General features: G+C 41.6%; 1 protein-coding gene across 3 annotated transcripts in view; it reads right to left on the reverse strand.

Moving 5' to 3' along the window:
• Positions 1-26,652, reverse strand: part of LOC121596679 (lachesin) — a 118,527-nt gene that overhangs the window by 5,825 nt on the left and 86,050 nt on the right. For all 3 annotated transcript variants that reach the window (XM_041921815.1, XM_041921817.1, XM_041921816.1), the window contains 7 exons: positions 22,858-23,065; positions 18,570-18,725; positions 18,371-18,499; positions 18,005-18,142; positions 7,530-7,694; positions 3,932-3,991; positions 2,963-3,034 (listed from right to left, as the gene is read on the reverse strand). In XM_041921815.1, the coding sequence (XP_041777749.1) occupies positions 2,963-3,034; positions 3,932-3,991; positions 7,530-7,694; positions 18,005-18,142; positions 18,371-18,499; positions 18,570-18,725; positions 22,858-23,065 (928 nt within the window). The remainder of the gene's footprint in view (positions 1-2,962; positions 3,035-3,931; positions 3,992-7,529; positions 7,695-18,004; positions 18,143-18,370; positions 18,500-18,569; positions 18,726-22,857; positions 23,066-26,652) is intronic.

A 26,652-nucleotide genomic window follows, 5' to 3' on the forward strand; every position in this document is an offset into this window, starting at 1 on the left:
GAATGATTTTGCCCCGCAGACGGTCCCGCTGCACCGTGTGCTAATTGGTGTTTTATGTTTGGAGGATAATTGAATAGTCATAGTTTTCGGCTGGGCGCACCCAAGCTATGCCAAGCGTTCGGGCTCAGAAGTGCTGGAGCGTTTGGGAAGCAGATTAATTATGATATGGTGATAATCGGATTACCGAGGTTAATTTATATCCACCAGTGAAGGTGTTTATGATTGAGATGATGTGCTAAAGTGTTTGAATATCAATTAAAATGCTACTGTTACTGCCGTTAATGAACTGTTCGGCATGGGTGGATCTCGCATTACATCATCGACGTGGCTGAGCATGTGAATGTTCATAGGGGGAAATTTAATATTTTAAATCTAGTCAAAACTAAACTTAAAGCTTAACTTCATTTTCCGGTTTATTATTAACAACTATGTATTAATCTTCAGTGGCGATCAGGATCAATTGTGATCTTCACCAACAGAACATGTTGCGTGCCGCCTTTTTGAACTGAATTTGTGTTACTTACTCCGTGTTAGTATATTCCCCCCGTATTTAGGTTCATATATTTCGTTTTGTGTAGTTTTTTTTTGTTATTTTACTCAACTGAAGTCTTCTGCAGCCCTTTAAATTTAAAAACATATCAATATCAATGTATTTAAAACAGAAAAATAAAGTAAAATACCTTTTCGGTACTGATGCTGTATTGTATCCGTTCTCATGTATTGAGATTAAAATCATATGAATGAAATTCGACCATAGCTTTCGCCTCGTCTGCTCTGGATAAGTCTACCTCTCTAAATGAATGTAACATATCTTTTAAACGCATGATTTGGATACAACAAATATAATATTGTAAAATGCTTGTCAAAGTACAAATTGCTATCGTTAATCAAAGCATTGCTATTAAAAAAAACACATTCTCTCGGCTCTCGGACTATTTCTCTCGCCAAAAACAAGCGTTTTTAAGCTGTATTATTCTTTATTTAGAGATTAGAGGCATTTTATTTAGAGAAGCTAAAATAACCGTCACCTGTCGTGGGCTTTGACGAAGTCGTGTGACCTTGCATCTTTCGCCTAGCCTAGATCGTGATCGTTCGGAAATGCTCAGCCCGATAAGTGGTAGACGCTGACCACACTAAACACTTTTTGTGTCGTCCTCTTTCGGGAATCACAAAAAAACAACACTGTGCCAGCTAAACCGTTAACCGTTAGGAATTCGGTTTTTATTACATTCTTTTCAAATAAATAATAAGTCACATGGTATTTATAAGTCTAAAGAAGTTTGATAAGCTTTTCACTTAAAAACATCTTAAGTAACTAGTGTTGTGAGCATTACCGCGACAATATTTAATCCTGTTTTAAGCTTGTTTTTCTCCCCAGGTACTATTAATCTTAAGAATTGCATGAAGTTATATTATTTTCAATTCCTTTGCTCAATCAATTTGCTTGAAAAAATTTGTTATAATGTTTTTCGTTTGTTCATCTATAAAGGATTTTTGTTTATCAAAGCAACGTGTAAAACCTCAACAAAAGCATCTCCTAACAATATTGCATGCTAAAGGCCCGATGAGCCTATTTACCGTTTCATAAACACATGAAAGTAGGTCGATAAATTGTTTAAAGTATTTCGTGGTCATATGAATGCATCCAGCATACAAATACTGTTTCATGCAGCACCACACAAATCAGAAATGTCTGTCATTACGTTTTGGTGAGAAATGTTGGCTTATGTTACAGTTTTTTTGTCAACAGCGTTTTGTCGGTATTTAATTCTAATGTGTCTCTTTTCCGATCTGACATTCACGCATTCCAAAACAACCAAATGTGATAACTATTTTATGAACATGCCTCACTTGGAAGCGTGCTGGCACGCTCGGCTCATGTACACGGCCTTACGTGCCTCACAATGAAGTGATAATTGACTCATAAATTTCAACGGGATGCTCCAAATTTCTGGCGCGGTTTGTTTTGTGTAACGCACGAGTGCATTCCGCCAGATGGTCGCTGCAGCAGCCATGTTCCAGTAAACCATTACGCCATCCGTAACGGAGTTTCTAGTTTGGTGGTGAAGTTTGTTGTTCTTTTTTTACCCCTTCTGCTGTTGATTGTTTGCCAAAAGCGTGATCGTTCGGGGGAGTGGATCGACACACGTTTCGCCACGTACAGCTATTTTTATTTCAATTGCTATGCATGCCTGCTGACCAAGCATTGGCGTAGGGTGTGTGGCGTAGGGATGAATGGTAGGACTTTATTTATTTATTTTTTGCCTACCCCCTTTACGCCAATTCAAATGGTAGTTTGATTTTGCGGTACGTTTAAGGCAGGAGAGAGAAAATCAACAGCAAGCGAAACGCGAACAACCAATAACGTTCAATTGAAAAGAAATTGATTGTCGATGACCGCACAGCGAAACGAAAAATGCAACATGTACGCCTACCAACATGTGCATTTGCATTGTTTTTTGTTGTTGTTGTTGTTGGCCTGCATTTGCGATGCATTGTGCCGCTTTTTTTAGATGCAGCTTAGATTTCAGCTTGTTTATTACGTTTTCCAATGTGGTTTTTAGTACGTTACTAAACCGGGTATTTGATGCAGCGTCGCTTTTTTCGTTAAATGATGTGGTACATCCATGCGAAAAGAAAAACCACAGCCGATCGTGGTCGATGGGATGGTTTAGTGGCTCGCTAGCCTAAACATAGCGCGATTAAGAGCTAACGATGGTTTGCACTTTTCGCAGCCACACGGTAATTCGCTACACAATATACAATCAGGGCGTGTTTCCGTATCGATATTAGATAACAGCATTGCAAGAGATGAAACGCGTTTGATCAGGATGGGAAAAATGAACCGATGATAATGGTTTGCCATCGAGATGGGGTTTAAATGTTTAAAAAAATGAATATTTCATGCGTGTTTTATTAGCTACAGCAATAGCAGGAGACAGTCAAACTGGTTTCTGCTTACCATTTTCCTTCCACTCTTCCACTCCGTAGTCACCAACCATCATCGGGTCATGCTTTTTGTTTGCTTTCCGTCCTGGAAAAAAGGGAAATTATCAACACATTAAAGCAGGAAATGGCCATAATCCTGTTGAAGAGAAACAATCCATGATATAAAATATATATAAATATATAAATCATTATTTTATTAACTTGTTGCGCCAGCTCAAAATTTACCACTGATTTTGTAACAATCGAAAAAACAATCAGCTAGTCATATGAAAGGTTCAAGGTAATTCTGCTAAACAAAATAGTTGTTACAAAGAAGTGTCCCAAAGAAAATGATCACGAAGAATTACGCACAGAACATGGATATTCTAATTGGGCCTTGTGTGTTGTAAACAATTTCATTCCAAGAATTAAAAAAAAAACTTCCTCATACACTGTAGGAAGGGGCCTAAAAAAGTAAAAAAAAATTGTTCATCAGCAACCGGTCCGATGCTGCAAACACCAAATTGCGGTGGTGAAGTACAATGACAGCGAAACCCGGAAAAGGTTCATCAGCGAGCCGCAACGAGCTTTAGTTCCGTATCACAGGCGTTGAGATAAGGCATTGAAACGAAGCGGCAGAGGTAATGATGAGGAAAAGTCCTCTCCAATATTTTCAGTTTTTTTTTGTATTTGGTTTGGCCTTCACCTCTTGCAATGAATTCCACTTGCGGTCGGTACAGCACGATTTGGCCAGAGAGGACGAGCGAAAAATACACAAACAACACCGACAACAAGGGCTGCCAACGTAGGCGCTGATGGCAGGAGTGCTCTCATGAATACGCTCAACCGCACGGTGCGTTCTTACGGTGGCGGCGGGGCCGGCGTAGTGGCGGACGCGAAGAGCAACCCCCCGGACAGAAGAGAACGTACCGGCCACTCCGTCATCGGCTCGCGTCACGACGGATGAAATGAAAATACATTTTAAAATTTACATTTAAATTACCTTTTGATCGATTGTTATAAAGTGATTCGGTTGTCAATATTGTCGTCGGGGCCGGTATTTCTGCATATAAATTAAAAAACGGAAAGCAAATGAAAGGAATCATTAGTTCGAGGGCGTACCGGTGCGGTGCTGGCCGGGGCAAGGACAGCTGGTAGCTCTTGGTGGTTCGGGGGAAACGGGAAGGGCTGGTTCCGGGCAAATAACTGTTGATGTAAGCGAGATCGGTTGATCTATTCCATAACTAAGTTTTCTTTTTGTTATTGTATACAACGTGTGTATGTGTGTGTGTGTGTGTGGGTGTGTGATCGGGTTTTCATTGTTTTCCAGTAAAAATGTATAGCGCTTCTCGTCGCCATTGTCCTGAGATCGGTTGCAAAGGATGTCCTTTTGCGTTGTGGTTGCGTGGTTTTGAGCCTGATGATGATGATGATGATGTTTTCCTTTGCCAGTACGGTCGATTGACCACCGTGGGATGGGCGTGTTAGCCGGCGGTGAGTGTTGATAGATGTTTCTAATTTTCGCAAGCAATTGGCTTCACCTACTGGGCTTTGTTGTGTGGCGGGCTGTACGACAGAGGGCACAGGGACCATACCATATCGGTAAATTGGTTTTTCACTTCCAGGCACAACGTGGGGCGGAAGGTGGCAGGTGTCAAATCGAAAGTTGTTTGTGAAAACACGAGTTGCAGGCTGGGTGTTGCAAAGTGTTGTAAACAATTTACCTTGCAGCAGTGGCTAGGAGGGTGTTCAATACAAACACCAACAATAGTGTAGAACGTAACAAGTAGTATTTTCATGAGTTGCAGAATGAAATAAATCATAACAACCAATACTGTTGTAATAATAACTACTTAAACTGATAAATGCCACAAACCAGTGTGTATGTGTTTCTTTAAGAACAATTGTAATTGTTGCTGTTAGAAACTAAAATAACCAAAACGGGTGAAATTCTTTGCCAAGCATTTATTACGTGAAACGCGCCAAACAATTAGTCGTTTTTTCCCGGTAATTGGTTCAAGTCCCCGAATGTTGCCCTACCGCTCCTTTTTATCACTGTCCTGATCAGTTTGGTTCGTATTGGTTCGGGTTTTCTGGCTATCTTCGGATACCTTCTGTTTATGACAGGTCGTTGGGCACTCTCCTATCAAACAGTCCCAACAGTTGCCATGTCTACATGTCAGAGACTACACATCGCATTGTGTTTTATGTCTCACGTCCGAATATTACATTCAAAGAAATGTTTTTCAAAGAGATCAAAAGACCAGCATTAAAATATAGATATGCAATGTGTGATCCAAAAACAAGTGTAAAATTTCAAATTCTCAAGTTTGTATCTGTAAAATTTACACATTTTGCAACAAAGATTTAATCTTTAAAATAATCCAATACGGTAATTTAAGGACCTCTGATGTCCTTAAAATTTAATCAATTGGAGACATTTTCTGCACAAAAAGATACAATCAGATCTTTAACCAATGAAACCTCTTTACTCTGAGCATTAACTGTTAAGATTTTTTAAATACTGCATCAATTGAAATTGAACCTGTTAAAGTTTTCCTTCAATAGGTTTGATCAAATCATTTCTCAATTAAAAATAGGATATTTTTTGTTAAATAAAACAACAAATTTAAAAAAATATTAAAAAAAAACAAAACATTAAAAACACATTAATGCACGAGTATAAAATTTAGTGTGCAAATACAATTATTAATTAACAATTACAAATTCACAATTAGTTACAAGACATTTGGCCATTACAAATAATTCTAACAATATTTTTTTATTTTCTTTGAGAAGCAAGAATAGATCAGTGAAAGTGTCTTTGTTGACTTTGAAACTAATGAAGCAAATACAATAGTCAATTTTACTTTTCTTATGTGTTTATCATCGTAACACAAAAAATAACACAACTACATCAACTCCAAAGTTATATTAAACCGTCGCAAGATATTTATCTCATGCTAAAATAAAATACCATGTAAAACACTCTTTTCTTTAATCCCGATTGATTTTTTACAAGCTTCCCCTTAATAAATCCCCCCCCCCACTCTCATCTAGTACCAGGACGGCGGATAATCGATTCGAAAGGTATTGCTAAAGAGCGATGCATAAAAAGCTGGAAATCATTAAACCACAGCACATTCTACAATCCACAAAACCGATTCGGCGAAGCTCGGTGCCCTTCGCCTATAAGTAGATGCAAAATGGAGGCAGCCCATTCCTATCAACGCCAACCTGCTTCAGGCCCGGGGGCGATCGGGACGGATTTACAATCCAAACCCCTCCCCATCCATCCTTCGATCATCGATGGGCTGATCAGAACACTCGTGAGCGTAAATCTGCCAGCGGAAAAAGTGCGTAAAATCACTTCCATCATGCATTCTTCCTATTTCTCTCTTCCCCTCGGTTACGCTTTTGGTTTGCTCTCGGCTTTATCCGGCACAGTTTGTTGCGATGTGCACGGTGGAATTCCATTAGCTCAGAAAACTCAATTACATACGGCTTCGAGCGAACGCGCGTTTCCGGCGTCGTCCTCTCCGCTAGAGCCTCGATGCTCGGTTGCAAATCACATCACATCACACTGCCCTCCGGGGTTACTATGCGTGTATCGGTTGCATCATGGAATCGACGCTCATCCTTTCCGATGCACAACATCCGCTAATTATGCGATGGGAAACAATGGGGAAATGGGTCGACCTAAGCAAGACTTTTTATTCTTGTATTTCAGTTGCTCCAATCGGCTCTGCTTTGCCCACAAAAAGGGAATGAAAAGTTTTACCGAGCGCGTGTGGTTGGTACTCTGTCGTAGTGCGTAATCGATACCGAAGCGCAAGGGTTTTTTTTTTTGTCGTTTTAGTGAAAACGAGCCTATCTCCTCACCGGGAGAAGCGTCACATCCTTTCACGCATCCATCGTTTATGCGCTTGCTGCTTTAACATCTCGTCTACCATCCTTCGCCGTCAATACGATGCATTGATGCAGTGGCAAAGTGTGGGAATGAGTGAGGTTTTTTGAATCGCTTTGGACGTTTGCATGCCCCGCAGAAATACGGCACGCACACGAGCACATGAAAGCACATGCCGTGTACCAATATCGGGTATCTTATCCGCTCTTGACCTGGGACGGGTCCCCGTCTGAATGAAAAGTATTGATCCCGGGTTCAATTTTGTGTTCCACACTGTTCCGGCCACAGTGCAAATAGGCAACCGTACGGGGGGCAATTCATGAGGGGTTAAACTCATGTTTTTTTTCTGTTCTATTTTGTATAGTTTTTTGTCTCACTATCCCTGAAGCATTGCAAACACGATAGTCTATACATAGATCGTATGGATGCATCGACACACACGCACACACACACACACACACACACACACACACACACACACACACACACGCACAAACACATATTGCAAGTCAGCTGCAAAACTTTCATCGAAAACGCTCGGCATCCCGGAACCCACAGCACGTCCAACACAGGCTCCCAGTTTTTAGCCCCGAGAAGCGAAGGGAACTGTACCGGAACAAAGGGAACGCGGGCAAGAATGGAAACAGGAATGGAGGGAGTTTGGATCATATCGGAACTCTGGAAGCTCAGTTACCGTCCAATTTGATTAGTCCGTCGGTTTCGCCTAATGAGTTTTTCGCCACGCATCGGTACGAGCCAAAATCCGCCGGTCCGACGTTGCGAATCTTCAGGCTCATATACTTCGTGTAGCCGGTGTTGCGGGACATCGTTTCGAACTTATCGCCCGTGCGGGAGGTATCTGAAAGAAATTACAAAAAAAGAGAACATAAATGAATGAGCGGTACTGTGAAACACTGCAAAAATGCTGCTCGGATGCTGCGCAAGGTAATAATAACCATATGGTTTTTACTTTAGCCCCCTCACTCCTGTCCCTGCTGTAAGCTTTTTGTTTAATGAAAATGTCAATCAAATGTGCACCGGCATTGAATGCAAATAAGTTACGCTTTTTGTTTCTGGGAAGTAAAATGTACTTTTGGAATTTGAAGCAAATTAAATGATTTTTTAAATCGAGCACCAGGCGCCTCCATGAGAATTTTAGTACACAAAGCCCACACACCTCACAGGATGGCTGAACAACAGTTTGAGTGGTGTTCAATTAGTTTTAGACACATATCAAACACAAAACGCTCATTTGAGCTAATGATCGTTTAGAATTTACCTCTCCGACCGGGCATCGTACGTGGCCGTTACCTGCCAGCGTGGGTCGATGTCACGCTAATGTGTTTGGATTAGTGGGCTAATTTTGAGAATCGTTTCCTGTTAACGAAGCGCACGATGCACTTCAACCGGATTATGCCAATCAGTGTAATCATTTATTTATCGAGTGGATTTTCTGTTGCGATTTTGGGGAAATTCAGGGGAAAATAGTAAGAGTTGCGCAGAATTATTAACGTTCCTGAATTTAGTAACATATTAGCAATAAATTACTCGGAAAAAGGATATGAGCGTTTAAAAAATAACATGGGTTCGTGATAAAAAATAAATTGCTGCCTTTGAATACTGTTGTCTCCAACTCTCTTTCAAGAGAGACATTAAATCGGTCAAAACACACATTTGATGATTTTTTCTACATTTTACTTGGCTTTATTAAGGTAAATACAATTTGGTTCTGATACTCTTGTTCATAGAATATTTTAACTAATTTAAATAATACAAAGATGCAAAAATTAGTTCTAATATTTAACAATTGTTTACTGAAACTTTTCAAATTGATAAAAGGAAATGTTGATAGGAAAATTTTTCTAACATTTTCATGAAAACTACAAGAAAATGTGGCAAAACGACGTTCTTGACTTTCTAGTTCTTCAATTTGCTATTTTTTTTGTATTTTATTGTTTCCTTCCTCAACTTATCGGATTCAAAGTTGCAAAAACTGCAACTTGTTAGTTTGGGGTATAACTTGAATTTTATTTTATTGTAAATGAAAACTATCTCAAAAAAGAAACTTAACATAATTTCAAACCATAACTATTAACAACAAATCCATTTAAAGGATCTAAAAAAACAAACACACGTGCAAAACTCACCACCGACCAACATCAACCAAACACCGACCATCGGAGAGGTTGATCTGGTCGTGACAGATCTGTACATTTGATGCAAGCGGTCCACCCGGCACTGCGGTCAAAATGGTGCCAGATCACTCGAACCGGCCACCTCCCGGGCGGTCGATGTGCTAATTTAATTGTTTTATTAGCAAGTGCCATAATAAAACCCTCAACACGTCAGTCACACAGTTCGGGTGTGCGGTTGCACCAAGAGTGTGCTGCTCATTCTATTGTGTGCTTTTTCCATCAGCGTTATGAGAGCGCTAAAATAGCTTTTGTATGATAGTATTCAGCACTAAACTATTGCTGTGTGGTTACGGAAACGCATATGTATGATGCTTGAAATTTGATGGTAAAGTTTTTGATGACATTTGCTGAAGTCGGCCTAGGTGGTATTGGAAAAATGGGCTTTAAAAGCCCTTGAAATTATTCATTGCACTTCAAATAAGTCTATAGAGAGTTGTTTAATTTTATTTGAGAATTTTTTGAATAACAAAATGGTACCAATTAGGATATTCGTTGTATTTTTATGAAGATTAAAGGCAGCTTAAATGAATATTTGCAGCAAACGTTTCAGATGGTTTTCCTCTGTGGAAGTACAAGCTGTGTACTTTCCTAGAAAATACCTTGAAAAAACGTTCCATATGCCGTAACGATTGCTTGTCAAACGACTCGTTCAGTCTTAAAGGGTGCTCGTTGAAAAATAAGCCGTACATGTGAATCGATCCACAGCCATTCTTGGCTATTTCTTCAGCATTCTATTCAAGCCTGTCAATGCCAAGGCTATCGAAAGCGCAAACGTTCCTTGCATTTCCACTCGGGACTTGAATTGATACCGATTTAGGTAGATTCCATTCCACAGTATCATCTCCGTTTCAGCCACAGTTTCAGTGTTGAAATTTTCGCCTGCTCAAAGAAGGGGAAAAACGAGAATCCCTCCAGATCTACGCCAACGAGTTGCACAGAACGACACGAGTAGATAAAATGTAGATCTACAAACATGTGTTCCCGGCTGCCTGAGTTATGGTGGGCAATTTAGATTCGAATGAGTTGATATTGGAAATGCGAAACCAGTCTTTCGGCCTTCACCACACTCTTTCACCGGTTTCACGTTAACGAGCTCAGACGAACCAGAACCAAAGCGACAACGTATCCGTTTTGTCCGCTCCTATGCCGAATCGATTCCGTTGCACATTGGTGATTTTCGGTGCTGTGGTCCCGTCCCACTAGCCTGTGTGGCACTGTGTGCCATCACCAATAGCGGACGACATGTTAGCGGACGTAATTGAGATCGTCCTTGTCGGTGTTTCCAGCATCCAGCTGGTCGAGTTCCGGCATTGTACGCCCACCGCGAGCACAACCAAGGCGGGGGAAGCGATGCGCACCGGAAAGGTGCGCTCTTTTCACCGCGATCAGTACGGACCTCCCGCTTTGCCAACATTAAATTGATTTAATTATAGCGAATGAAACGTTAACATAGATAATTCTGTTTCGATGAGTTTCCACCGTGGGTGTCCAGCGGATGTAGCAAAGGCAAGGCTGAAAGAGGTGGACGTTGTTGTGCGGATTAATTTATCGCAGCATTACGCACCAAGAGCGAGCCGAACCGGTAGTGTGTAGGGCTGACCGGATCCAACGATTCGATGGATAGTGTGTGTGTGTGTGCCAGATAGCAGCAAATGTGAACTGTAAACCACAAGCCGAAATACCTTCTCTGCGTTTGTGTGCTCCTCTATCTCACCGTGCCCTTCCATGACCGATTACTGCGAACAGTTGGGCTGGTGTATCCGTTTTTGTAAGAGTTTACTATATCGATTGCTGCGATAGTAGCATGTTCGATCGGTGCTAGATCTGAGATACGGGCGCGAGGTTTAGAAAGCGGCACTGTGAAAGGGGTAACCAGTGCGTAAAAGCTACAATGCTTCATCTAGCGATCGAGCAGGGTTCAGGTCAGTTTGAAGAGCAAAGCGGCGGCTAAAGAGAGGTGACAGTTGCGGGTAATTTAATATGCATGCCATCGATCCTGCTCGGTCGGGCTGGAGTCGCATTATCATAACATAACCACAACCATAATGAGCCAGTTGCGAACAAGCGTTTGATTAGCTGAGGGAAAGGTACTGGGGCATTGAGAGTGAAAGATTACTGGGATCGGTCGTATAGCTGTAATAAATGAACCGTACGGTGAAGTAACTTACAGGAAGCTTTTACTGAATGCTGAATCATGCTTGGAAGGATTGATAGTATAAATATTACTAAAATACTAATTAAAAAGCTCTTATATTTTTATGTGATAATAATCTTCCCTAGTTGTCCTGGTATCCAATCTCTTAAAAAAATTTTAAATGTGAACTGTATGAGGCTTGGTTTATTTTATTCAATATAGTTGGACGGCTACGATTCAATTCATGTTTCAGAAGCGTGGTTAGTTTTTAGCATCTCTTAATTGAACGAAGAATAAATACAAAACAGAATATAGCTCTAAATGTTAAAGAACTTAAAGCGCTTGGTGATATCTCTCAAACTGTATAATGAATGCCCCGTACACTTAAAAATGTATCTATTGATGATTAAAAAGAACGTAGAACATCCGGAGTCTAGGTCAAAACCTAAGTGGACCAAGACACGAACTTCGCATGGATGTGATGATAGATTCGCTTGCTTGCTTAAACTTAATGTTAGATTTGCTGTAATAAGCTTCTTTTCTTCATGGTAAATGCTAGTTTTTTAACTCGTTTGGATTACCTTTCATATTTATACACATGATTGCCAATTATCATGTGTGAACATACATTTGATTATGCACACAAGCAAATTACTTTGTATGATTCTGATAACAAACAATCAAAACTTTATCAATATTGGCTGAAGTTATAAAACGTATAAGCTTACTAAGAATTTAACAGTCCACAATGATGCAACAATGATCAAAAACACATTAAATCGGTGAAATAAAACAGCTTATCAATTCCGGAGAAACATTTAACCTGCCCTTGATTTCACATGAAAGCTTAATACGTATGTCGCAAAGTGCATGTTTATATTGCAGTGAATTCTGGAGAATTAATTGTATGTTTATGATACGTTAGAAATAATGCCTGGCTTTGTTCAATATCTGTTACGATGCTTTTCAAGGAATCATATTCTTAACAGTTTCGCAAAATCACTCATCCAAAGTGTTTCTCTGTTTTGCTGCAATTCTTAAATTGCTGTTCCTTATTTGCAAAGAACAATGTTAGTCTTTAAGTATATAACTGTTCTACCAATTGAAAGAGGCGAATGAGGCAAATTGGCACAAAGTCTCTATAAAAATACAGAAAAAAAAGTTCCTTATTGAAACGGCTCAAGTACATGGAAAAGGTATGTTTTAGAGAAACAGCTTATGGGAATGAAGCATTAAGAAGTTTCGCAACAAAAACAACAGTGTTTATTTGTGATTATAATATTCTCTGAAATGATTTACTTCAACTTCTTAAATTGTTTTTCGATGGTAGCTGATATTCCGTTATACTTAGCAATTCGTTGTGAGTAACTCCAGGTCATTAATTGACTTGTCGTTTTAGTTGACAGTCCGTTAGCTACCAGTTAACAGTGGCTATGAAAGCCACATTCAATCACTTCAATGGAATAATATTGCTTCCGTATTGCATAGAATGGGTTAGGTTTTTTTTCTAATTTTTCCCTTTCTCCCGATACGATTGCTCACATACATCAAGCTGAAAATCGTTCAACCGTCCTGCGAAACGGTAACTTATTTCGCACATTGGCGTTGTCGTTTGGCAAGCGTTATATTTTCGTTTTTTTTTATTGTTACACCGTGTCCTAGCCCAGCTCCATCCGGTGCGACACACAAGCATCAGCAGCTTTGAACTTCACACACAAAAACCTGTACATGTCGCTGTTGGAACGGTAACTGCAGTCACGAACCATCGGTTCCTTCTTGATAGTACCAAAAAAAAAAAAAAGATGCAAGAAGAATCAACCGGTATTGGACACGAACGTTGCACGCGAGATTGCTTTACAGGACAGGTTCCGTTATGTCAAGCCCTTCTCAGTGCATTCGATTTCATGCGCCCTTTCTGCAGTGGCCTGCATCCGACAGCAGTCCGTTGAAAAAGATTATGGGAAAAAAGGTTAATATGGACGGGAGACGTTTCTCACCGAGCACGTGTTTATGTGTGCGTCAATGGGTTTCTATCCACCGCGCGCACATTTTAGCTATGGAAAATGTGTTCACCCTCCCCACCAACGGCACATATCCTTTCATGCCCTGGTGTGGTATCTGGGTGCAGCAGGATGTTTTTCCTGCAATGTGAACCCGGCTTCCGGTTGTCCGGGCATTACCAAACAGCACTAGTGCATATGAGTTTATTAGAACCGTTGTGTCCCCGTCAAGGCACCGTGGTTTGCGTCGTTTGCGTGCGTACAAAAGGATACCATCTATTGGCGGTTATCTGATCCACTAACAGAATGCGCTGCACTCTCACACACACACACACACACACACACACACACACACACACACACTCAAACACGCGCAGAAAATGACACAAAAGTGCAACCGGCTACGGGACAACGGGGATGAAACGGGAGCTCACAGCTTCCTCCGCGCAAGCGGAAGCGACCCGGCCAACGATATCGTGTGCGGGCGGAATGACAGCAGATTGAAACTGACTACACGGTCTGGAATGTCTCCGTCCATGCGATGGAGTGCTCCGAAGGGGTTGTTCGGTAGACGGAAGGACAGTGTGCGATGAAAGATACCGCCAGTTAACCGGGTAATGTGTGAAGCTTGGCTCCGTTATCATCGAGATTTATCTCTTTATCGAGCGCTTTGATTGTGTGTCGAGTGTGTGGTGGAGGTGCAGGAGCAGAAGAAAGGCTAACATATCTGTGGTATCTTTATTCGCCTCAATGGCCCTCTAAATAGGTTCATTTCCTGTTGAAACCCTCGCATGCTTGGGCTTGGTGATGATTGGTGGTAGAAGGGGAAGAAGGGATGGAATGGGGTTGGTTTGCTTATTTCCTGTGTTGGCATGGATGGGACCATACGCTGTGAGCTTGTAGACGGTCTAAAATTGGAAAAGAGGACATTTTAAGCCACTTTTCGATGGTGATGTTAAATGTTTCATTTAAAGGATTTTTTTCTAAACATGTTAACGGAAAACATCATTGTTACACCATGTAAAAATAGATTAAAAATAAAATGATTTACTTGCGGTTTTTAACAGCAGTAATGTACTCAATTACACGTAAACTCATAAAATTAAAATGACCCGTCCATGATATACATAAAATGACGGAATTCCTGGAATTCGAGGAATTTCCGGAATCAGTCGTTTTCATAAAATATTAACTTTTAAAAGTAATAAAAATGCATACATTTTTTTATTTACACTTCTCAGTACAACTTTTTCTCAGAATACGTGAAATCTGCCATCCATGCAATAACAAAAACCAAATATTGGAGCCCTTCACGATTATAGTCAGCTTTTTGTATGGAGTTTGACAGTTGGAGGCTGAAATCATGTAAACACTCCAAACAAAACCACACATAAAACTAGCCTGCGATTTTCAGCCTAGATTATTTTACTCTCAAAGCTAGAATTAGATTCGAATACCTGCTCGAAAAAATGGCAAAACATGGCGTTGTTTTCATTCATCCCAAGGTGCTTTAAGGATATCAGGCGGTGGAATCTAGAATCAAAGTGTATGTACAACAGGTGGTCTCATGGCATGTTTTTCTAACCCAATTTGAAGGTCACTTTTTGATAGGACGGGTGAAAACTTTTGCTCAAGCAAGCCGTCTGGCAAGTTTGCGAATACATAAAACACTATTAAAATCATCGTTTAGAAGCAGAAGCAATAAAATCAACCTTTCAAATACATCTTTTCTTTCTTCTTTGGCTCAACAACCGATGCCGGTCAAGGCCTGCCAACCCACTTGTGGGGTTGGCTTTCAGTGACTTATTGATTTCCCCCCATAGCAGGATAGTCAGTCCTACGTATGGCGGCACGGTCTATTTGGGGCTTGAACCCATGACGGGCATGTTGTTAAGTCGTACGAGTTGACGACTGTACCATGAGACCGGCTGTGTATGTTCAAATACATACATCTTGGTATAAGCCCACCTGACAGGTGCCCATTAATAATATTCATAGAAATCGCCGAGCGATTCTCTACGTGCTTCACACGAAACATAGATATGCCTGGAAGTTTTGTTTAACAACAGTGGATTAATCTTTGTCGTGTGAAATGTAACGACATTATAAAGCGTGCTGGGTAGTGTTGTCGTTCAAACGTTCAATTCAGAAGATCCTTGAGCGTAATGAACAAGCTGAGTAATGAATGATCACAATCGAGGTTTCACGATGTTCTAAAATGGGTTAAAAGAACATCTCGTACTCTATGAACCATCTGCCGGTAAATACATCAGCATTAACCAATATAGATTCAAGGTCTATTCGAGGTCAACTACGACAAATATGATGCAATTGTTAGCGGCTGTTAAAACTACATTGATGATGGTATGCAAGTCGAAGCCATTTACAGTAGCAAAGTGGATGAATTTATATTCATGCGATCGATCATATGTAGTTAGATTGGGCTCCCACCTATCTAGATCAATATGTGTTTCTTCCGACGTACCCCAGGGCAGCATCCTAGGGCTTATGTTGATCCTGCTCTACATTAATGACTTGTACACGGTACTCCCAGATAATAGTTGCCCACTCTACGCTGATGATGCTAAAATCTATTGTCAAATCCGTGACCCAGAGGACCATCTCCGCCTACAAGCCACTAAACGTCTGCATCGATAAATGCGCCATAACCTCATTCAGCAAGTCAAGAGCAGCAGCGCTGTTTAAATATAACCTTGAAAGAGTGTACTGCGTCAAGGATCTAGGAGGAACAGATAGACCAAGTAGTCGCTAGTGGCAATCGGCTACTTGGTTTGGTCATAAACATTTGCGCGATTTGAAACGCGAGCTTTGTGATCCTATGTGTATCAAGACAATCTATAATCAGACCGCTGCTGGAATACGCTAGCTTTGTTTGGTGGCCCGCATCTACTCGGGCACTTACGCGGCTAGAGTCCATCCAACGGATGGCAACGCGCTTCGCCCTCCATGATTGGCTGCATCGTCTCAACTACTGGACTAGCTGTTTGCTGCTTGGGATCCTGTCGCAACCATCGACTGTCCCGAGCTGGTTTCGCGGATTCTCATATATATTCCTGCCAGAATACTCCGTCGCCGGTCAATACTGGCAGTCGCTCAAACCCAGATAATCTTTGGCTTTCGTCACCCCCTTCTTTGTATGTGCCGTTTACTAAATTTAGCTGACAATCTCTACTAACCTAGAATGACTATAACAGAACTGATTTCACGCTGAAGTGTTCGAAATGCATTCAATCATAACAATATATAACCATTCTGTTCATTATCTATTGTATATTGTAAACACAATTTAACTCGAGAGGGCTTTATAGTCCATCGATTTAAAACCATATACTGTTATATGAAACAGCTCAATGATTTTTTTTCATATAGCTTTAATGAGTCATCCACCAAAAAATCAAAACAGAATATGCTTTTCCTACTCATCCACAAAAGCAGCAAAACGTTACAGAAATTGTAACGCCACACATTCAATGGTTGAATTTCATTGGGTAAAAAGCAATGAAGTGAAAGCAGAAGAAGAAGAAGAAACCCCCAAACCAACCAACATACGACTGCTCAATTCGATGCTCATCAACGAACATGTCGAACCTTCGAACCTCTTCAATTTCCACAAAATAGGCTGTTAATGCCACTTGACAGGGAAAAGCGACACCATTTAGAGTGCCGGGCGCCCAGCTGTACATCCCACGTCCGGAGGATCTAACCACGCCAGTCATGGGGGCCCGTTACAGCACGTATCATCCGGCCAGTGGAAATGGAATTAGCAGGAAAAGCCCTCCCCCCCCCCTCCGAAAAGTCGACAAGTATCTCTATCACTTAGTCTCAATTCAATTAACCGAGGTGTGAGAGTTGGTGTGCGGTGAGTGTGTTGCGGAAGATCAAATCAGACTCCTTGGCAGCCGGTTTGCTTAGGAAAACTGACCCTCGCCGGTCACCGTTACCCGGAACCGATGAGTTGGACTTCAAACGCATGGGCGCAGATAATTTATTTCGGTGTCCTTCCTGATTGGATTTGATTTGCTTTTTAAGCGAACCGAATCGATACGCCGTCTCGTTCCGTTCATGCATACACACACACTTACTCACGGTCGGTTCGTGTCAAGATGTTATCCCGCTCCACTGTGAATGTGTGTTGGTTGTGGTGGGGAGTTAGCTTGGCACCCCGCGCTGGGTCGCCCCCGACTGGTTGGGGACCGGTTTATTTATTCACGAAGGAAACACACACTTTTGCTCCAAATCGGAGGAGTTTGTCGTTGCCTCAAGGGTCGGTTTGGGATACGGTTCTGTTTGTTTTTATCCTGCTAGCCAACGGTCGACGTTTGGTCTTGCCGACCGGGTTCGACTGTCCAGTATGTGGCCGGGATCGGTTCAGCTGACTGACTACGGATTGGATTTGTACCATTCAGCTTTTCCTCCACTCCATTATGTAACTAATTCACGAAATTGAGTTAAGTTTCATTGATTGCCAATTGATTGGTGTTAAACGGTGCAAGTTAGCATTACAAAGATCACGCTCCAAGCGTGTAGGACCATCGTTGTCGTGTTGCTTACCCGTGCCGTGAAAAGAATTTCCCATGAAATCAAACAGCGAGAAAAAAAAACAGCAATCGCTTCACCCCATTAAACTCTCACCTTACACCTTGAATTTCGCCCTTCATTCTGTACGATTCGGAAACATTCATTCTCATTAAGGGTTTGTTTGCGTTTGAAATGTGTCACCGGGTGGACGGAACGCCTCCGGTATAATTTCCCAGCAAATTAATTTCAATCCAATGCAAAAGATTTGACAGGAAGAGGATGTTTGTCACTGTGTGCTTACCGGATATTATCATATCGCCTCGCTCCGTCGTCCAGTAATTGATTGATGCTGGGTACGCCTCCGTGTGACATTCGAGCACGACATCCTGGCCGACGTAAGCTCCCTCGAGCTGGTTCGGTATCGACAGCATCGGTGGAACTGGGTATTTCCAGTGGAAAGAGAAAGAGAAGAGAGGCATTAGCCTTACGGGTCGAAAGTCAAACATAAACTAGCTATTGGTAGTGTAATCCATCAAAATCGTTATGAATTAAGGCTTTGAAGGCTCCTGGCCGCTGAATTTAAATACTTTCACATTAAATTCTATATTTAGCTATTGACCTTAACACATTTCCCGAAACACTTTCGAGCAGTTCGGTGTATACTTACACTGTACCCTGAGCTGCACTCGCTTGCTGATGGACGGTGGGACGCCGTTCGATGCAACGCACAGGTACGCCGCCATGTGGAGTCTGCTGACCTTGGTTATGTGTAATATTTCACCATCAACGACATTTACTGCAAAGTGAAAGAGTGACGCGTCAGTAACGTCAGCAAGGAATGAAAAATTCGAATCCATTTGTCTTACCATTTTCTCCACTGATCGCCATCTCGTCACCATCCTCCCGCCGCCACATCACGTACGGCTCGGGGAACCCCTTCGCCTTGCAGTTGAGCGTTACGTTGGTACCCTCGCGCACGACCATATCGTTGCTGGTCATCGATTCAATGATTGCGGGAGGAACTGGAAGGAAAAAAAATCGGAAAAAGTATGTTGTTATTATTGGAAATTTTATGTTGAACTGTACGAAGTCATATTTTTGAAATATTTCCATTCATTTTTCGATCAATTTTATAACTAAAATGCACATTTGCACATTAAATCGACATAAAAAAATAGTGTCTCCTCTGACGAGAGCGATTCACATTCCTGAAAATAATGAAGATCAGACATTCTTACAAATTAAAACAACTGTTGGGAATCGTTCAATTAATTCCTTGATACGCGCATATAATTTTGGTTGTATTATCACTATACATTTAAAATAAAAAGGTTTTCCATATTTAACCAAATATGGCTCAAATGTTTGCAAATGTGTTACATTATCCATCAGTAAGATGAATGAGAAAATTGAAAACCTTTTGTAATGGCTGGATATTGTATCAAGAATACCGAACAATTTGGTTCTAGGCGGAATAATTACAACCGCTTAAGTTTATTACAACATCCGAAAATAATGTTATTCAAACATCATGACGACAAAAGCTTTTAAAATATAACACAAACATCAGTCTCCTCTTCTCTTTCATGCATTATAAAACATTCCTTTTGAAAAATACAGAATGATTTGTTTTAATCAGAACGAGCTGCTTTTTCCATGTGTTATTTTGTATTCGCATGCAATAATTTATAATTAAAAACACCCCGATAACAACCATGTACACGAAAATCAAATCAAAATATGACATTTAAAAATTCAACGCTGATGAATCAACCACCCACTCAACAAGCGTGTCAGCGCGTGCGATCCAGCGGGCCCCGGGGGTAGCGATGAAACATTAATTTGCAAAGCTCGGGCATTATCCCGCTGCTCGTAAACAATGCCCGGTGGCGATGCTTAATCGGGTGATGAAAATATTGAAAATGCACCACTGCCAGGCACGCCGCAGCAAGTGTGTGAATCCGGGACGTATCCGTACAGACAGACAGATCGCTTGCAATGTTAACTTTTACCCAGCACACACGCCGCACACTGAGAGGCCCAGTTGCTGCTGAGCATAAACAAACAGCCCTCGGTGTCGTTAATCGTTCCCGGGCCATCCCAGCGCCACCGTTTCGCAACTGTTTGTTTGACCGCCGGCCACTGCAATAATGGTTCGTGCATAATGTGCAAAAGCATAAAGAGCTTTGCCGTTTTTCTTCCATTCCCTCCGCACTGCTGCTCTTTTCTGCCGTGCCATTTTTTGGTGATAGGTGATAATCGTGTGAGCAGAAAACACCCCTTGCCGATCAGCACACCTTTGCTCTGGGTGGCTAATCCGTTAAGCAGCGTGGGGACGTTTGTTTTTTGATGTCTGGCCCGTATGATGTTTGGCCCCGGCCGGTATCGGTTTACCCACACTGTGCAGAGGTGTGACATGGTTGTGATATGTTTGCGCGATAAATACGGCACGCCGGCAGGGCAGATAAAGCTTAATCGCATTGCTGATGAATTGAATTTCTGTTATGCTTTTGGGGTGTAGGAAGGGCGAACACAAACACAAACACACACACACACAAAACACGCGGAACAATTTCCTATCGCTGCTATCGGAATGTTTTGGCGGTTAATGCAAATTGCATTGCGATCTCACCGTACCGTTGGCACTCAATTTACATTTCACAAGTCGATTAGTGTGATGGGCATTATATTGTGCAATAAAGCAGGAGTGAATGTTTCGCTCTGTGGCTAGCAGGCTGAGCTGCATTAGTAGTGACACGTTTTGTACATTTTTAATCTTCCTTTGTGCGGAAAGGTAAACAATAAGAAATGAATAATTTCTGGAATTGGACCTTTGAAGAGATGAAACGGAATTGCGCATTTTTTTTTGTTATTGTTGCAGAAAGCAGCACGAGCTTGAACGAATTATTATGTTTCCACGAATCTCAATCTTTTGCAATTGAGCACTAATTGAACGAGTGCTCACTCAAGTAGCTCTAGAATTCCTGAAACTGTTCTCATCCAGTAAACTTATTTTTGTCTGCTAGGAGAGCGGTCGATATTTTGGTATCATCATTTTCAATTCAAAGAGCTTGAGGATAACCAAATTTCAACAAGAAACTAAGTTGTAAATTTTAATTTTGCCACTTTATAATAACATTTGGATGGTGGCTTTTAAGTTTTCAGCTTCCGGAAGTTTAGATGAATGTTGGTAACGGACGTAAAAGACAAATATTAGTTGTGGTTATCGAATGCAAAACAGCTTCAAACATTGAGAAAAAATAAATTGAAAACTTTAGAATGCACAAAAAAGGCAAAATACTACTTTTAATTATTATTAACATTAATAAATTATTAAATGGCTATGTATGATTTGAAGGGCGGTTCCGTGGTACATTCGTCAACACAAACAACTCTATAACATGCCCATAATGAGTTCAAGCCTAGAACGGATCGCGTGGTACCGAATTAAGTAAAGGACTGTATAGGCAGGCATATCTACGTAGGACTTTACGCCAAATAGAAAGGAAAAAAAGTATGATTCGCAGAGGGCAATGTACGTAGTCAATTTAGATGATTATGATATTGAAAGTAATTTTATTTTATTTTATTTTATTTTATTAATTGCTCGGCCACGTTGGGTTACAGCAATAGTGCTTACTGACTAATGTGTACAATTATTCGGGAGTAAGAAGAGGCCGGAAGAGAGGTGGAAGGAGTTGATGGTGCGAGAAACGAGCGAAGACAGTGTCGGTAGACAGGATAGGATAGGTTGAAATCGAACAGATCTGAAGTACTTTTAAAAGACGAAATAGCTCTTACAAAAGGCTCATTGTGAGCAAAACGTGTACGACATATAGGTAACTGGAGACAAAAACGATAACGTAAGGCGCGACAAGGCGCATACAAATGTAAGCGCGACAGAAGGGAAGGAGTATCAATCGTATTAAGCAATATGCCAGCAACGAAAGAAGCCTGAGCGACCGAGAGGTGGTGCTCCAACTTAGCAAGGCCTAATAGAGTGCATTGATCGTCATACGAAGGAAGCGGAATAGAGTGATGACGCAGCGACCTACGAAATACAACCGTCGTAAAACGTCTCAGGATCCTCTCAATTCTTTGGAGCAGAGATACTTGGACAGGAGACCAGATGATACAGGCATATTCCAGTACGGAACGGACCCAGCAACAATAAAGGAACTTAAGACGGAAAGGATCGCGAATTTCAGTGGACATGCGACAAATATAACCAAAACTTTTGTTGGCCTCGTTGATGACATAGTCCGTGTGCTCTTTGAAAGAGAGACTCGGGTCAAAGAAGACGCCAAGATACTTAGACAAGGACACAGGGGGAATAGGGGCATCACAGACACGATAAGCATGAGCTATACTTGTAGAGGATCGGAAGAAAGATTAGACAGAACATTTTTCAAGACACTCTACTAAATCGTAAGAAGCACACCATGTAGAGAATTTACAGAGCCAGGGTTGAAGGATACATTTTAAAAGGGTCAGATAGTCTTTTTAACATAATTTGGAATTCTAGACGATAGTAATCGTAGAAATCGATAAGTTTAATTCTATTTGAAATTGAAATATTAATAAAGCAAACCTGTACAATGTATTTATAAAAGTATGAAAATTGAGTACATAAATCAACTTTTTTTCACACATTTTTAGGTTTCATTCTGGCATTATGGCAGCCCTTGAGTGCATTTAACGTGGTCTGCGATGATTATGTAAATTTGTAAAAATGTGTGTTTTTTTTAGATAATTTCATCTAGATTTTAATGTTTACTCTTAAAGTATAGATCACGCTGCAATTACATACAGCTGTAGCATGTTTAGATATTATTTTCTTTTTAAAACTTGATTTAAACGTTCACCCAGCAGAAGCAAACGTCGAAATGACCCTCAACAACGTCATTTGTGAAGAATTGCAGTCCACCAACTAAAAGTCAAATAGTTTAATCATACTTCTACTCTTGCATTGAGTTGAGAATCATACCATATTAAATATTATTGAAAACCTCCAGCACTACTGGTAATTACTTTGCAGTGCCGAACGAAATTGCTATACTAACTAGCAACGGCTTCATAAGAATGGCATAGCAGAATTGAATTACAAGCCCTGCAATCGGTGTGGTGCACTGTTTACCATTGCGCCATACTTACCCACAACCTGCAAGTAGCCCTTGCGAGATCTCATGGGATCGGTGTTGACCTGGCACATGTACCAGCCCCGGTCGCTCTCCTCCACCTCCCGGATGTGCAGGTACCAGGACCGGTGGTCGTTATAGGTGAGGCTAATGCGTGGGTTCTGCGTTATCACGTTGTGGTGTATCGAGAGGATGGTTTGCGTGTCCACCCGCACCCAGGCCACCTGCAATGAAACGATACCGCAGCAGAGCAACGAAGGGAGAGGTGGTAAGAAAATATGTTGAATAAATAAGCGGGTGAAGGTAAGAAAAGGTTGGAGGGTGGAAGGCATAGTAAGGGCAAAAGATGATACGTTGCGTGCTTAAACCGGCGCACCAACCCACATCGGTAGCGCATCGATGAGTTTGTCGATGTCACAGCTTGATTCAAGCGTGCCCCGTCCCTCCTTTTGGTGGTACTCAGTGGTCGATCCTTGTCCTCGCCCTGTTCACCCACGCCCCCGACCGTAAGGGGCAGGTTGTGTTGGCGTAATAAATAACAAATTGAATAATAATATAAATTGCTTAATTCAAACTTTGCCACTGCATGAATAATGAATTTTAGAAATTGAATAAATCTCTATGTTTGTTGTGTGTACTACTGGCGGGCTAGCCTTCGCCTTACCATCCAGCCCAACGAAGGGGCACCGTTGACATCGACATCGAGGGAAGTGCAAATGAAATTACCATCAATCGGCAACGAAGCCAAGCAGGAAAAGGTGTACCAGCGTACCGGTGCGGTCCGCCCGTGTCGTAAAACCCACCAAAGACGGCATAAGCTCCCCCAGCGCGGCACACACCGAGGGACAAAACTACGTATAATTCACCGAAATGGCGCAACCCAACTCACGGGAGAGAGAGAGTGTGTGTGCGGAGTGAGAGATGAGAATCTGAGGATTAGTGGTTGGCAGCTAGTCAGAGGGTTCGCTGCTGTAACTGCTTCTTAACGGCCACTGCCGGCACGTTCTTCGCTCACGGGCGTATAATGGTCACCCGAAAAAGGGGGGGGGGGGGGGGGGGGGGCGGGCTCAAACCAAGTACGGTTCGTTTCTCTCGGTCCGGTGCAAAGAACGGCGCAATTTGGCGGACTGTTTCTTGGCCACCATCACGGACGGAAAGCGACAGCTGGGACGAAATCCAATTGACGCCTCATTAACCTGTCTGCCGTGACCGTGACAGCAGCGCTCTGTGGCACTGTGAGCCTCCGGCACGGGGCTGGAGTTGCCCGTTCGACGGGAGTTTTCAGGTCATCGTCGTCTTCGTTAAGCTTGCAGCGGTAAAAACTTTCCGAACAGAAGTTCTCCCAGTAACGGTGGGAGTGTTGCAAATGTCGATTTGCACGAAAAAGGCGAAAGTCGTTCATGTCTTACAAAAGATTTATAAGGTAACCTTTAGGTGAGGGAGTCTTTCTTTTTGGTTGCTTTGGTGGTTGCTTTAGGGACATTTGCTATCCTTGGGGCATTTAAAGCTCGTTTTGAAGGAGATTTTTTAAGTATTAGCAGTGCAATAAACTCAATTCAAATACAATTTTGTTTAAAAAAAATAATTCAGATATTCATTCCAGTGGATCATTTGCCTTTTTCTTACCATTTGCATCTGAGTCATTAAATTTGTCTTAAGGTATCAATGTTTGACTATTTATCTTTTGTTGATTATAATATTTAACGAAATTTCAATTCGCTATTCTCAAAGACAGTATATTACAATTTTCGTCACTTCAAATCAAATAATGACGTAATTGTAACGCCGATAGTAATGAGGTCTAGTAATAGCTCAAATATTACAATTGATTTACTGATTTTTTATAGTTTCATAAAGTCTTGCAAGTTGGCATGCATTATTGCGTGAGAAACTGTAATGACAAAAATTAAAATCTATCATTTTAATTTCCCAAACAACAAAAAAAGAAAATCTGATATTCATACTTTTAAAATGTACAATTATAATCAGTAAAATTTTACGAAAAACTGTCTTAATTTATCACTTCTTAAAAACACTTATAATAAATTGCCAAACAAATAAAATATCTGTGTTTTAAATGTAATTTGATGCAGACCCTATGGTAAACTAATATAATTACTGCACTGCTCGTCCGTGATGACCAATGTTCGTACGCTTGCTCAACCACAACTCGTTTACAAAAATTCCACCTTTGAAGGTTTATTAGATATTCAACAGTGCTACAATGTGCCTCAACTCCGTGCGAGAGCTAGTTACACACATCCACAAATGGATCATCGTATTTGTGGCTCAATTGAATAGCATCACGGAGTTTTGTGCACCGGAAAAAAGGGAACTATCCGTTAGACTCTTCTCCCAGCCACCGATCATACGAGCATCCGGTAGCTTGCTCTTGCTTCAAACGAAATCAAAAGAATCTCACCCACCAGCACCGATAACGAATCCGTCAGATCATGGAAAATAAAATGCAAACATAGACAAACACATGCTCGTATGTGCGTGTTTGTGTCCGCTATTTGGCTGGCTATATCCGTGCCGTAATGCAACGCGTGCTTCAGCGATGGCCCTTTTTCTTACGTTCGTATGCTTTTGTAGATCTCCAAGGAGCGCTTCTGGAAGGGACGAGCCAGCACCAAACTGGACCTCGGAAACCAACACCGTACGCTCGCAACGAGCGCAAAGGGCAATACCATCACATAAAGGATGAAAACGGGGAAAATTTCAACCGGACCGGAAACCAGATCGGATACCGAGCCAAATATCCTTGCCCTTCCGTTCGGTGTGTGAGTGTGTGTGTATGGGTGGAACTGGTTGGAACACTAAAATTGGAAGGCAAACGAGTGGATTGAAACGATTTCCTTAACTATACAGCGTGCGAAAAACCATCAGCAGCGGTCCCGAACCGAGGACGGCCACTTTTTGTGTTGCTCGAGAACGTGAGGGAGAGTAAGCAGCAACAAAAAAGCTCCTCTTCAAACACTCCAACACACACACACACACACACACACGTACACACACACAGATACAGACGCACTGAAGAAAGTGGAGAAGAAGAAAAAACACATCGTATGGCCGATATACCCGTTGGATTGAGTAATACTCCGGTAAGAGTTTCAGGGTTTTATTCCATTTATATTCAAATTTTATCAATTTATTCTGCAAATAAAAAGGGGACGTTGAGTGAGTGGCCAATGTTGAGTGCCGTGCCGGGCAGCAGCAATTCGGGAGTGCCATTTTTTCGTTCTTTCTCGTCGTTGCCGTATAGTCATCATCGGCACACACACACACATACAGTCAGAGCATGGGAACGGAAAAAGGTGAAAACAGCAGCAGCAACGGTAAAGCGAGGTCGGCGCTTTGTGAAACCGGAACAACATCAGCCGCACACAAACATTCAAAACATAGCGATCAGCGGGTGGGCCGAAAGGGTTGAGCAGGTGAGCGTGCAAAGAGAGGAAGGTACAAAAAAAAACAAAATACAAAAACAACATCCCCATCACATCCAACAACATTGCACCAGTGAGGAAAAACAACAGCCAAACGACCAATTCAAACGACCAGCCGAATGAACCAGCAAACGAACGAACCGACGAACTAACGAACGTATGAACGTACGAATGAACGGGTTGAATGGTGCCTCCCTTACCTTTATTTGGGTATTCTGAAAAGGCTCAAGGCAAAATAAGAAAACCTCGTAATAGAGTATGCCCTGCGGGCCGAAGCACATGTCACAGAAGTGGTGGAGGCTGTATCGTTAAGTTGTTTTTGCTGGACGTTTATGTTGTCACTTGTACACACCCGGAGCCCCAAG

This window comes from Anopheles merus, chromosome 3R (genome assembly GCF_017562075.2).
Source record: "Anopheles merus strain MAF chromosome 3R, AmerM5.1, whole genome shotgun sequence".
Taxonomy (NCBI): domain Eukaryota; kingdom Metazoa; phylum Arthropoda; class Insecta; order Diptera; family Culicidae; genus Anopheles; species Anopheles merus.